Here is a 14,242-nt window from a genome sequence, read left to right as displayed (position 1 = left end):
AGTGCCTTCTCGGTACTTGCATGATGAAGGACAAATTTTGTTTTCTAACTTTTCATTGTAGGTGCTTTGGAAAGTACAACTATACAAGTATGTGACATAATAATGCCTGGAAATTGGCCTATGGCTGCATCATTTGAGCTATTTTGGCGCCTCTGCCATCCGATGGTTGTTCAGTTTCTCTTTTGAAACGAGGCTATCTAGAGAATTCCAAGTTGTGTTTTAGGAAGGCAATTGTTGGTTATAGTGAATGACTTGGTTAGACTATTTGTTTATTTGGCTATCTGAATGCAGTCCCATGTTCATGCTTTTTGCAGGCATCAGTGAAGATTTGAGAGGCGGGGAGGGATTGCTCAAGTGGAAACAGAGCAAGAACCAGAAGGAGCTCAAGATTTTACTACTACCTTGCTAATAGCTTTGTGAGGTAATTAAGCTAGCTACACGCGTGTTTGTTTTCTGCTATACCGAGGTCACTATTATAATTTAGGAAATATAAACATTAAGTGTGGTTTAAGAGTCTAATAGCAAATGTTGTTAGCATGAATAGATTGTACGTACTAACTAGCAACAGAGTCTAATTCTTCCCACATAGCGGTTCTCACTTGAGACTTGACCAGCCGGACTTTACGTACTTCCTGCATTATTTCTTCTTTGATTTAGGGAACATAAAAATGCATGAGATAAGTGTCAAAATTAGTACTCACCGACAGTTATTTTGGGACACCTATAAATAGGTGTACAATTAGAATTTATCTGACTCTGGGTTTTCACATCTGGTTTGAGGTCTTGAGCCCTCTTCATTCATTGAACATGTGATTTATTTTTATTTTCTACTATAAATTGAGCTAATTAGAAATTCTATAAATGTGTTTTTCTTGATAAATTTAAGCTTATGATGACGTGTATTTGATTTTCATTTCTTTTCTTTCATCATAGATTAGTTAGGTATTATCCAGGCCCAGGTCCCCATCCTTGATGATGGCTTCCATAAGCTAAGGTTGCCGGGGTGAACTAAGTTGGGATTTTGCAGTGGCGAGGGTCACAAGTATCGGTGGAGATCCAGCTAACGAGCTCACAAAAAATTATATAGATTCATCAAACACTGAAGGAGGTTAGTGTGTACGTGAGCAGCAACGGCGGCTGTTGTGGTCTTGCTGGAGCCTTCCTTGCCATGGAAAGTCGCCAGCTTCAGGGAGCGAGAGTGGCAACTACAAGGATTTTTCTCGCCCGTATGAGCAAAGGTGACCCCATTTGCCGATTCCGCAGCTCCAAGCTGCAGCGAAAGCTGCCGGGCCACTAAGATGCAGATGGAGCTGCTGCGCCTCTGAGCTGCCGGGCCGCCAAGATGCAGATGGAGCTGCAGTTGAAGGAAATATGCCCTAGAGGCAATAATAAATTTGTTATTTTATATCATGATAAATGTTTATTATTCATGCTAGAATTGTATTAAACGAAAACTTGATACATGTGTGAATACATAGACAAAACACCATGTCCCTAGTAAGCCTCTACTAGACTAGCTCGTTAATCAAAGATGGTTAAGTTTCCTAACCATAGACATGTGTTGTCATTTGATGAACGGGATCACATCATTAGGAGAATGATGTGATGTACAAGACCCATCTGTTAGCTTAGCATGTTGATCGTTCAGTTTTATTGCTATTGCTTTGTTCATGTCAAATACATATTCCTTCAACTATGAGATTATGCAACTCCCGAATACCGAAGGAATACCTTATGTGCTATCAAACGTCACAACGTAACTGGGTGATTATAAAGATGCTCTACAGGTATCTCCGAAGGTGTTTGTTGGGTTGGCATAGATCGAGATTAGGATTTGTCACTCCAAGTATCAGAGTGGTATCTCTGGGCCCTCTCGGTAATACACATCATAAGCTTGCAAGCAAATGACTAAGGAGTTAGTCATGAGGTGATGTATTACAGTACGAGTAAAGAGACTTGTCGGTAACGAGATTGACTAGGTATGAAGATACCGACAATCGAATCTCGAGCAAGTAACACAAAGGGAATTACGTATGTTGTCATAACGGTTCGAACGATAAAGATCTTCATAGAATATGTAGGAGCCAATATAAGCATCCAGGTTCCGCTATTGGTTATTGACCGGAGAGGTGTCTCGGCCATGTCTACATAGTTCTGAACCTGTAGGGTCCGCAAGCTTAACGTTCGATGATGATTTAGTATTATATGAGTTATGTGATTTGGTGACCGAATTTTGTTCGGAGTCTCGGATGAGATCACGGACATGACGAGGAGTCTCTAAATGGTCAAGAGGTAAAGATTGATATATAGGACGATGGTATTCGGACACCGGAAGTGTTCTGGAGGGTACCGGGTACTTATCGGGTCACCGAAAAGGAGTTTCGGTCACCCCCGGCAAAGATATGGGCCTTATGGGCCAAGTGAGGGAACACACCAGCCGTGGTGCGCCCCTATAGAGGCCAGCCCTATGATGAGGAGAAGGAAAAAGGGGAGGGCAAGGAAAGTGTGGATTAGGATTCCTACTTCCTTCCCTCCCCCCTATTTCCTTCCACCTCGGTTATATATGGTAGGGGGGCACGCGGCTTGGGAGGGACTCCAAGTAGGATTCCTCCTACTTGGGGCGTCCCCCTTGGCTGCTCCCTCTCCCTCCCACCTATATATATGAGGAGGGAGGCGCCTAGAACATACACCAACAATTATTAGCCGTGTGCGGCGTCCCCCTCCACAGTTTACGCCTCCGGTCATATCTTCGTAGTGCTTAGGCGAAGCCCTGCGCGGATCACTTCAACATTACCTTCACCACGCCGTCGTGCTGACGGAACTCTCCCTCGACACTTTGCTGGATCAAGAGTTCGAGGGACGTCATTGAGCTGAACGTGTGCAAAACTCGGAGGTGCCGTACGTTCGGTGCTTGATCGGTCGGAACGAGAAGAAGTTCGACTACATCAACCGCGTTGTCAAACGCTTCCGCTTTCGGTCTATGAGGGTATGTAGACATACTCTCTCCCCTCTTGTTGCTATGCATCTCCTAGATAGATCTTGCGTAAGCGTAGGAATTTTTTTGAAATTGCATGCTATGTTTCCCAACAGCAGTGCCTTTGAGCTGCAATGGAGCCGCTCTGCCACCAAGCTGCAGCGTGAGCCACCCACGAAGATGGATCCCAAGGTGCCTTTGTCGGCCTCCTCCTGGTACTTTCTCACTTCACTTCAGTACGAGTAAGGGGGAGGGGAACGGGGTGAAGAATTGGTCGATGGAACCAAGGATGTCAGACACGTGGTTGGTGTTCTGCGTCATGGTGGCAGTCCGTGAAGCAGCTATTGACCTGTGTTGTTGTCCCTCGGCACAAGTATCTTGAGGGCATGATTGTAAATTTCTTTATCTTTGAGGTTTGTGATGTTACTCAAATTGTAATCCTGGTTGAGCCTTTTGGTTCTGGTTTTAATGAAAGCAGGGAGGCCCCCTCCTTGGGAGCGCAGGGCTCGGAGTTTGCCAAAAAAAGGACTAGCGGTCAACCACGGGGAAGAAGATTTGAACAGAATTGCAAATTTGCCAAGGGGCAGCAGAGTCATTTTGCATGGTATTATGCAAATCAATAATATTTTTCACTTCTTATCCATGTATTATCATAAACAACTTTGTTGCAGCACAAACAGTGAAAAAAAAACATAATGCCTTCGGATCAAAGTGAGATTGTAGGTTGTACTTTATTCAGAGACACAAATAAGTGAGCAAGTTCCATCTTAGTCAATAGTAGTTGATGCTTTAGTGTTGTACGTTTTTCTTTTCTTCGATCTATGTGATTTTGTGCTTACTCTATCTTCTTTTGATCCATGAATGCTTATATCATGCCATGTAATATATGGTCCATAAACATTATCTTAGAATATCTGAGGACTATCTAAAAAACTATTTGCCTCTCATCCTATTATGCTATAGAAATGAGGTTTGGAATCGTGCTTATTGTTTCATTCCAAAGTAATATATGGCTCAAAGTACATTACTCGGTCCTAATAGGCTTTTTGTCAATGGATGCAATGTACCTTGCTTCATAAAAGCAATGTAAATAAGCTATTGTAAAATGATCTTGTGGCTCTCTTGTAATGCTATGTATCGGCTGCATCTAAATATTGTAGTGTGCATGGTTTGAATGCTCGCTCTGCATAATACCATCACTTCCATGTCCCGGTCTTCCAATTGGTAGCTATAGAATGCATCTTTGCTACTGTAGCTTGCTTCATAAAACCAATGTATGCTATTGTTCGCAGATATACAATGCATCTTTGCTACTGTAGCTTGCTGTATAAAACCAATGTATGCTATTTGTCATGTGATCTCATTACTTCCTTTTAGTCTATCATGGTACCATGTAATGATATATAAGTATCTATTAAGTTGGTTCTAAATTAGTCACATATGCATGATTTGAATACTTGGCTCGCTCTTGCTTTTTACACCATGGGCGCAACGGGTCATCTTATGAAACCGTGGAAGTTTTTAGCGACCTGGAATAAAGCAAAAAAAAACATATCGTTTGGTTTTGTGGATTCCCAATGTCTCAACTAGCTCTTGACAGTGGTATCCTTCAATAAGCCACGTTGCTTTCTTTTAATCAAGTTTGTGCGTTGTATGTTATTCAAGAGTTTCTCACGGTAAGGTTGATCAATCCACAATTGAACAGCTGAAGATGCAGCAACTGGATTAGTCCGGCCAGCGTCTAACACCACAAAACCCGGCTTCATAAACTTAGACCAAGTAATAACTGAAAAATCACTCAAGGGAAAAGGGAAAACAAATACATCATCCCTTGCAATGTGGCACGAGCATGGAGTCATGGACCATAGGATGGCTTTATCACATAAGTTCAGTTTTTATAGATCTCGGCAGGAAATGACTCAACTTCAGGACGGGCCTTTCAAATAAAGTTGGCAATAATCCATTCAGATCACCAGTACAAACTGCAGCGCTACTTGACCGGGAGCTTATGTTGTCTGTTCTGAACTGGATGACTGCTTTCTTCCTGTAGAAACACAACACATATTTCGACTAACTTCAACAATCTGAGAAAGTGAGTCAACCTGTTTCACGCTAGCATATCTGAATCAATTTGCTCAAGATTTGGAAATATTTCCTTCAATGTGGATGAATAGTTGGGAGTTTTTGCCTGCAAAAAAGTAAGGCACAAACAATAAGATTCACTTTTAACATGAGCTCTGAAGATTGATAATTTTAGGGTATAGTCATAAGATTGGTGCATAGTAGGCCAGTTGCACAATATACTCTACAGTACTGGATGTACATTAATTAACATCACTAGAAAAATCATTTCCAAAATCAACATTCCATTCTCAATAGTGTCATGAAGTATTAGTACACGAAGTTCCCACCATCGGTGACATCTTAGTTGTATTCTAGGTACTTTGATGAATACAATATTACTTGTGAAACTTCCAGATTGCACCACAGTTGATAAAGAACTGGCAAAATAAGTACTGTAGGATATATGATCCGTGAGAAATCAATGATGTCCATTCAGAACCAGCGGAAGTGCTTCAAACTTTTTGAAGATACTGATATGTTCAAAGAAAACCTGATGTCCATTTCGGTCATAATGGTAATGGTAAATCAAACGCGGCACAGGAAAACACCCAGAGACTGTGTTTAAGAGTAATAATAGAGCAATAATGTAGACCAGAAAATATACAGTACATCATAAATGGTTAAAGCACTTTGGATGTCACACTTAACATTCATCCAGAATTCCATACACAATCAATGTTGACTTCAACAATATGCACCAACTTTCGCAACATAAAACGTGAGATTGAGTTTACTACTATGATGGTGCCATTATGATGCTTAAGATGGTAACAATAACTCTTAAATCAGGTTTAACAGCAATGAATGAGACTGATAGTAACTAGACATAACTAAACAAAGGATATAAGTACGTACACAAGGATTTCTCTCAAGATATATGGTGGTCAGTTTCTCTCGTGAACCAGACAAAGCAGATTCTATCCCAGACAGTGATGGTATTTGGTTGTCATTCAACCACAAGTCCTCTAACCTGCAAAACACATAATGTCAAATTAGTAAAAGAGTCGGAACAAACAATCTATCAAGCTATTTATGTAGCTTAGGATATTTGGATCAATTTCCCCACTTATTTTTGTGCACCAAGGATGATAAACAATCAGTCATGTAGTATCATGCTACCTGGTTAATGGCTCAATATCTTCGATAGCGGTTAGTTTGTTAGATGAAACATCTAAAACACGAAGGTTCTGTAACATAGAAAGGCCTTCCATCTTTTGGATTCCATTATGGCTGAGATACAGTTCCTCTAACGCAACACATTCCTGAATTCAAAAGCAAAAGACAAATTAGCGAGTAGGAGTAGCAATTACTTCAGCAAAAAGTTAGGGAGCTGGTGAAGGTACGACACGGTACTTGTAAGCCATTCATTGAAGTTAGCCTGTTGCTTTGCAGACTTATTTTTTTGATTGATTTCAACCCACATAAGTTGATAGTCCGGATCCGGTTTCTTCCGAGCCATAACTCCTGTAGATTTGTCAAAGTTTCCAGATTTTCCATCACCTGAAATAGAGTAGAACATGTGAGAACATAGGGCCAGGATCCATCCAAGTTCTTTATTATAACATGCACCATCATGTGTAAAGAAGCACCTAAATGCTTACCCTTAATCTGTTGCTACCAAGTTCAAGCAATTCTAATGCATGGAAATGTTCAAGTTCTTCCATCTTTGGAACCTCATTCTTCGAAAAGTAGAGTTCTTTCACTGTGCTGGAAACCTTGGATAACCCATTTAAGGACGACAACTCATTGAAAGAAACATCAAACACCAGAAGACCCTTGAAGATGCTGGCATCGGGGATCTTTGTAAGCTTGTTATCTCTAAGGACTATCTCCTGAAATCGGAAATGATTTAAAATAGCACTGTAAAATCACTTCACCATTTCTGGTTACAGGACAAGGAAAAACATTGCATAGTAAATTACTTTGTCAGAAGGCATGGATAACTTACCATGACGAAAAATTGCAGGAATAACACAGCAAAGTTTAAGAGTAAAACTTAAATTGCACTTCCAAGCCCGTGTGCAAAGTACTCCCTCTGTAAACTAATATAAGAGCATTTAGATCACTAAAATAGTGATCTAAACACTCTTATATTAGTTTACGGAGGGAGTATTTAACAAAGCATGTAAGGTTGCCTTCATGTAAATATCATGAAATGGCATGCATCAAATTTGTTTACATGGGGCTTCATGTCATATAAGCTTGTAAAGTGATAAATAAGTGATGTGCATAACCATTTCTGCAGAAACACTCTCAGTTTTGCTCACGAATGTTGTTTATTTAGATAAAAATAATAATCAGTTAACATCTTACTTCACATTCAATTTTCCTGCATACACATGTTAGCAAGGTACCGCCTAAAAATTTGCTCATTGCAGATCATTGCTTGGCAGGCGGACAAAATCTTGTGATGGTGGAAGAAAAAAATGTTGCTGTACTAGGAAAGAAAGTGCAACAATAGGACACATGCATATAACAAAAGAGGTAAGTAAGATGGGACCAGCCGAAGAAAGTCTCTCGATCACATATTTTCAAGCGGTTCTCAACACATAAAAATAATCACCTGTAAGCCAGCGATGGCATCCCAGGTGAAGAGGGGCGCGACGGCGTCGTCGTCGAGGAGATTCTGGCGGAACGAGAGTTTGCGGAGGCGAGGGAGGTGGCTGATCCGGGGGTCGACTGCGGTGAGACGGTTCGCCGTAAGGTCCAGCTCCTCCAGGGTGGGCGGGATCTCCACCTCACTCAGATCATGCAGCTGGCAGCTCGTGAGATCGAGGCACAACTCCACCTCCGGCACCTCCATCCCTGCCCCCGCAGCCTTCGAATCTCCGGTGCCTTCGCCGGAGGCCATGGGGGATCGGGCCTGGACTTTCAGGGAGCTTCTGGAAGAAGCAAAGGGGAGAAGAAGAAGAATATGCCGAATGGGGGCCTAAAGGCCTAGCCTAATCCGATTGGTTGGAAATAGCCCATTAAAGCCCATGTACAGCGACTCGGTCTCAAATCGCAAGGTCCAAAACCCTAAAACCTTCGCCCTTCCACCTCCCCTCTCTCCTTCCGTTCCTCCTCCCGGCAATGGCGTCGCGCCTCCGCTCCTTCTCCCGTCCCGTCGCAGCCGCCTTCCTCCGCTCAGCTTCCGCCCGGAGCCCCGCGGCCTCTCTCCCCCGCGCTCTCTCTCCAACCCCCAGGTAAGTGATCGACCCCCTTGCACGCTTCCTCTCTCAAATGCTTTCCAAGTTAGCCTTGAACCGTGGGGTTTGCGTGGTACAGGGCTTCTTCCCTGGGGCGGCAGGTGGCGCTGGCACGATCACTGCAGCCGCTGCACAGCGCAATCTCGGCGGCGAGGCTAACGTCACGGCTTGGGGCAGAGGTGGCCCGGGCAGTGTCGCAGGGTACGCTCTGCAGCTCCAACCCGGGAGTCTGAGTCTGATAGGATCTTAATCTTTGCATCCTACCTGTGAGTTTTGACTGCTCAGTTACCTGCCTATTTTAGTTCATGCGTAACCGACACACACAATTTTGGTTGATTCGGTTTGTTGAATCCTGAAATTCAGATTCGTTTTGTGCTATTCATGAACTGATTAAACTGTGTTTTTTCTCTGTCAATCTATGTGAGGCAGGGAGGGGGACTGTGTTTAGTTTTATGCCATTGTGAACATGTTATACTTAACGTAAAATAAACAAAATGCTCACGATGAGGCCCCCCACCTGAATACATTACTCAAAGTGTTACACGGCCAAGGCCGGTTACAAGGTTTACCAGAAGTTACATAGGAATGCAAGAACAAGAGGAGAGGAAGGCACGCCACAAGAAAGCGGATTTGTTATCAGCATGTTTACAAAGTCTATGAGACCAAAGGTCCAAATCTGAAATCATAAGCCGAAGCGACGTAGCCGAGTGGATATCAAGGTGATGAAATGCTTTTCCATTCCTCGAGTCCCAAATCTTCCATAGGATGAGCATTAAGCATTGTTCACTAGGCTGGCTTTCCAACCAGCGAGGTCTTTGCAACAGCTTTGCAAAATAGGCAGAAAAGCACCAGAGGGTAGTCGAGTGGGTGAGAGTTGTAGTCTGATGTAGATGTGGGGGAAGGAGGAGATTGGGCAAAGCAGCGATTCCACAATAGTTGTTGACGTAAATTCATCGGCACAAAGGTGGTTTTAGATAAGTTAATGGAAAGACCATTGGCTCGGACGAAATCTTGCAAGATGTTTTTGAGAGCGGTTGCAGCGGCAGCAGTTGCCTTGGCGATGATGAGGGTATCATCAACGTATTGCATGGTGGTTGGTGGTAGGTGTGTAAAGATCGGATGGTGAAGTAGGTGGGAATTATGGCGGATGAGTTACTGTAGTAAGTCTGCCACTATGATAAAGAGACAAGGGGAAGTGGGTGTCCTAGGCGCAAACCATTTTTGTAGTTGATCCAGTCTCCCGGAACACCATTAAGCATTATTGCGGTTTTACAAGCGGATAGGATATGGATCCAAGAGTAACATTGTTTCGACATTCCTCTTTGAAGGAGAATTTTGTTAGGAAGGACCACAATACTGATGTAGGGGATTAGTGGTTTGAGCCTAGTTGTTAGAACCTTAGTGGCCGCTTTGATCCGACAGTGCTGAAGAGAAATGGGCCTATATGAGTCGGGCATAGCAGCGGAGTCTTTTTTGGCCAGAACAACATGTGCTTGGTTCAAGCGTTTCGTCTGGCCTGCAAGTGAAAGAAGTTTGAGAGGAAGGGTAGGATGATTGGTTTTAGGAGAGACAAGACTTTCTGATAGTAGGCTGGTCCGAAACCATTGGGACGTGGGCTTGTTTGACGGTTCAATTGGAGAAAGGCCTCTTTAATTTCCGCTTTGGATAAAGGTGTAGCCATGGAATAAAGTTGTGTGACATTGTATTTTGAGAGGCTGGAGAGATAAAAGGTCTAGGTTATGTCTAGCAAGCCCGATGATTTGGGTGAAATAGGAGTTGCTTTTTGATCGTGTGAGGTATAGACATTGTTTTTCGAAGTCCTTTAGAGGCGGAGACATGAAAGAATTTGTTATTCTCACCGGCATCTATAGTGCCTCTTATTTTCAGGTGTAAGCGCCAGTAGGCTGCTATTTCTTTAATTGTTTGTTGTAAAACAGCGATAATAACAATCCTAAGTTATGATTCGGCTGCGGAGAACGGCCGACGTTCATCTTTCAAATTGATAAACTGATGTTCATTTTTTTGCAAAAACCTACACAGACAAAGGCCGGAGCCTGCTTAGGGTCCTAATTTTGAGACCTGAGCAAGAGCTTTTTAAGGCTCGCACTAGATGTGTTGATGCGAACTGGGCCGGCCGACTCTATGCAGGAGAGGCTCAACATTGCCGAATGATCCGGTGACAGAATGAAGGGCCCAACCGGGTTCAAATAGGATATGGCGGGAACAAGGACTGTTTGTGTTAATGTGGACGAGAAGGGGCACATTATCTGAAATAAGTTGTGTTGAGAATAGAGTAATATTCGGCAATTTGTCATTCTAGGCAAGATTAAAGAAGACCCGATCCAGGCACTCAAGGGTGGACATTGATTTAGCATTTGTTCGGGCCAAGCGACGGTCAAGCAGTGGTAATTCTAGCAATGATAATTGGTCAATGGTGTCCTTGAAAGAGTTGGCCTCTGATTGCTGGAATGATTGCTTGTTCTTTTCGGAGGAAAAATGTAGGGAGATCGAAGTCACCGATAATGAGCCAGGGGATGTGATCCTCTTGTTTGATGGTTAGTAGTTTATTGACCAAGTCTAGCTTTAAGGAGCGATTGGAAGGAGCATAGACATTGGTGATTGCAATTAGGAGCAGGGTGAGCCGTGGTGGAGAGGTTGATGGTTGTGGAGAAGGTGTAGTTTTGTTGATTGGTAATGTTAAAGAATCTGGAGTTAGCCGTCGAGATGGCCCCGCCTGCAGTGCCAATTGTTGTCAAGAGAACGCGGTATTCTATAGTCCGTGGGATGAAGAACTGGAATTTGAACTCATCGACCGAAGCTAATTTTGTTTCTTGAACCAAAGCGAGATGTGGATTTAAGTTGATGAGTTCAGAGAGGACGTTGATGCATTTTTGCGGGTTGCCCAGCCGTCTGACATTCCAGGAGCAGATTGACAGGGTGGTTTGATTCGATACTAAACTTCTACGGCACTGATAGAACATGGCTAAAAGTAAACCGGTATGTATAGTGCTTAGCTTAGATTCGAGAACATAGCATCGGTTCAATACAAGGGCAGCACAAACGCTGAGATTTTGCAAACACACTTTTCACGGTGACGAGATTGCCTAATAGTAGTAGTAGGACGCCTGAGATAAACTAAAACATAGCTAAGCAAAAGATAGGCCGACATCACTTAAGCGTGTGGCAGCAGCACAATGTGGTTGTCACCGAACTATATGCACAGTAATGTTGAATGTAACCTTAAGCAAGTAACAAAAGGTCAGCCCATGTTCTTTTGTTTAGATCATTTTAGAAGGAAAGGTTCTTGTGTTTATATTGGTCTTGCACACGTTTCTATATAAAGTTTAGATAGATTTGTTAGTATTTTGCAGTAACGGAATAAGCACCTAATGCATCTTTCCTATACAAATAATGGAGCTCCAGAATTATCCATGGAAGCAGCATGAATGGAAAAGTTGACTAAATTCTTCTTGTTAAATGCTTATAGTGCTATAATTTGTAACAAGAGACAGGAGATATCTACTACAAAATGGCGGTTCAGTAATTCACATTCATTCACCATTATTACTGGTCTTCTCCGAGTTTAGATTTATATTAAAATTCATGCAATGGATAAGCTACCTTTATCTTGTAAATGGAAGTGTATTAGGCTGCAACACCTTTTATTTAGATCAGTGGTACATATAGTAACCAATTTAGTGTAACGCACCCTTCCTAAAATTACTAACCACAAATGAGTACTTAGTATATTGTTAGTTTGAAATGCTAGGAACCATAAAACATAGGCATTTCTGTTGTTAAAATTTATAAAGCATTTTTGTAATACTTAAATTTAAAATGAATGCTGACACTATAGATACCTGTTTTATCTCATTCCAGACAAACCCCATCTTGGCGATGATTTTCATGTGTGTTTCGCTTGGATTAGCATATTCTGTTGAAACTTTGTAGCCACAAAAGACTTTAGCGTATAAATGCTATGTACCCATGCTTAAGATGTGAAGAGTGTGGTCCAAGGTGGTGAAGATACATGTCTAGGCTCTAGGGTAAGAAAGACACTTGAAAGGAAGCATCAGAAAATGCATGCCTTTAGCAGCTAAGATAGCAAAGTTGAGAAGAAACAAAAGGAAAAAAGGCCTATATATACCTAAAGAGTTCTCAATAAGGCAACAAGACTCTAGGGTGCTTGACGTGGTTGTAATTATTTGGTGTGTTCTCGGTAACTGATTAGTTGACAGTGGAAAGTTTGTATTTGCTTCCAGTGACTGATTTTATAGTAAAATCTAACTTGTCGGGGTCCCTGGTGTGCTGTCCATGTTCAGATTGTTTATGTGACTTAAGCTCTATCTTTTATTGCTTGAGAAGTTGAGATTATTAATTTTATATTCTGATATTTACCTGTTTTTGCTAGTTTCGTTAATACATCATTCTAATGTTTCCATAAAGTAGGTAATGGTAACCTTCAATTGAGTAGGACATCATTATCTTAGTTCGGATGCTGTTTGGAACAGAAGTTAGACTGCTGTAATCTTTGTCTGACCAATGGCTTTGGCGTGATACTTTATTGTAAATTTGGAAATTCAAATTGTTTGCCACATAAATCCCACTTGTATCTCAATGATGTTTTGCACCAATCTGCATATTTCATATAGGTGCAAAATGCTCTGTTTGGATGAACTCTGTTGGCCAACCGAGTTTCAGAATACATCGGTCAATGAAGAAAAAAATTGTACTCCTATAGCATAACTATCAGTCTGTTGTTTAAAATGAATTCGGTATTTCCACATCATGGAGCATTTATATTTTCTTTTACCTTATCATGATTGTTTTATTACCCAAGAAACTCCAGACTTCCAAACTCAATACTGTGATTTTGTTGTTGTTCAGACGTGAGACATACGTTTGGTAACTTGATTTTACATTAGGGGATTATCAAATTTCTTGCTGTCATTTTTACGTCTTTCGTGTTTTGGTTGTGGCACCTCTCCCGGTGTGCTCAGGGATTTATATAAATGCTGTTGCAGCACGACAACTGAAATGTATGATCTTCCTGCTGCCTTGCAGAAACTGGTCTGAGTGTGCCTCGATAATGAAAGAGGTTGGGACAGACGCAGCGGACTTTTCAAGAAATTTATTCCCTTCAATAATGGGTTTTGCTTGTTGGCATTCTTCCGCACATTAATATGTGATGTACTGCTCAGAAGCAATTACTATGTGCACTTCATATCAGCTCGAGCCTTAACTGAACAGTGTTATATTTGTTAACGATCTAGTTATGGGAAGAACTGCTGCTCTAGTTTGTCCTTTTAAGACTACCCACAATGGGAGTAACATAGGTAGTAACATCACATATTTCTAAATAAAATAGATGTGGCAAACAATAAATGAAGAAAGAAAGGAAAGTAGTAACATAACTAGTTACTACTAGTATGAGTAACATCATATATATCAAGGCAAGATGAGTCTATAACGTAATAAATGAAGTATTGCATGTTATCACACATATATTACTCCCCACTATAGAGGTAGTAACAAAGACTAGTAACATACGCATGTTACTATTCTATGTTACTACCCATTGTGGCTAGTCTAATTGAGGATCACCTAATCTTTTACCATACTCAAAATTACTGTATATAACCCAGCCCTTATTCTATACTACGGAACATGTCTATTTTATTTCACAACCCAGATAAAGGAGCTAGGGTTAAATGGTTCATTAAATCAGATTGACAAAATCAATAGAAGCGCCATGCTATTGGCAGATATGTTGTCTCTAGTTATCATTAGAAACACAGAGGGTTGTGGTAAGCACTCAACCTATTTGTGTTGTCGGCAAACACGTACGATCAACCGCAATTGTAAGCCGTGCATCTTATTTATTCGTCACGGTCTACTGTACGCTAGGTGCATGTCTATAGGGCGAGTGCTGTTGCACGGCTAAAATGGTAGCAGC

The 14,242-nt window shown here is 41.7% G+C and overlaps 2 protein-coding genes across 4 annotated transcripts; one reads left to right on the top strand and one right to left on the bottom strand.

The window, feature by feature from the left end:
• Positions 1 to 4,716: 4,716 nt before the first annotated feature.
• On the bottom strand, positions 4,717 to 7,949 carry LOC123127398 (protein phosphatase 1 regulatory inhibitor subunit PPP1R7 homolog). Its single transcript, XM_044547085.1, has 6 exons — positions 7,662 to 7,949; positions 6,700 to 6,930; positions 6,452 to 6,598; positions 6,218 to 6,360; positions 5,954 to 6,068; positions 4,717 to 5,162 (listed from the first exon to the last, which is right to left on the bottom strand). The coding sequence occupies exons 1-6, from the start codon at positions 7,947 to 7,949 to the stop codon at positions 5,082 to 5,084; spliced, it is 1,005 nt and encodes a 334-aa protein (XP_044403020.1). The 3' UTR covers positions 4,717 to 5,081.
• Positions 7,950 to 8,061: 112 nt separating this feature from the next.
• LOC123127399 (protein NONRESPONDING TO OXYLIPINS 2, mitochondrial) lies at positions 8,062 to 13,596 on the top strand. Of its 3 annotated transcripts, none has more exons than XM_044547088.1 (3): positions 8,062 to 8,283; positions 8,366 to 8,487; positions 13,351 to 13,596. In XM_044547088.1, the coding sequence occupies exons 1-3, from the start codon at positions 8,171 to 8,173 to the stop codon at positions 13,374 to 13,376; spliced, it is 261 nt and encodes an 86-aa protein (XP_044403023.1). In that variant the 5' UTR covers positions 8,062 to 8,170; the 3' UTR covers positions 13,377 to 13,596. The 3 variants fall into 3 exon arrangements, with proteins under 3 accessions (XP_044403023.1, XP_044403022.1, XP_044403021.1); XM_044547087.1 differs by having other exon boundaries at positions 8,366 to 8,552; XM_044547086.1 differs by lacking the exon at positions 13,351 to 13,596 and adding an exon at positions 12,939 to 13,324.
• Positions 13,597 to 14,242: the final 646 nt, after the last annotated feature.

Source organism: Triticum aestivum, chromosome 6A (genome assembly GCF_018294505.1).
Source record: "Triticum aestivum cultivar Chinese Spring chromosome 6A, IWGSC CS RefSeq v2.1, whole genome shotgun sequence".
Classification (NCBI taxonomy): domain Eukaryota; kingdom Viridiplantae; phylum Streptophyta; class Magnoliopsida; order Poales; family Poaceae; genus Triticum; species Triticum aestivum.
The sequence above is the reverse complement of the archived record's forward strand: the minus strand, read 5'-3'. Positions and strand labels throughout refer to the sequence as shown.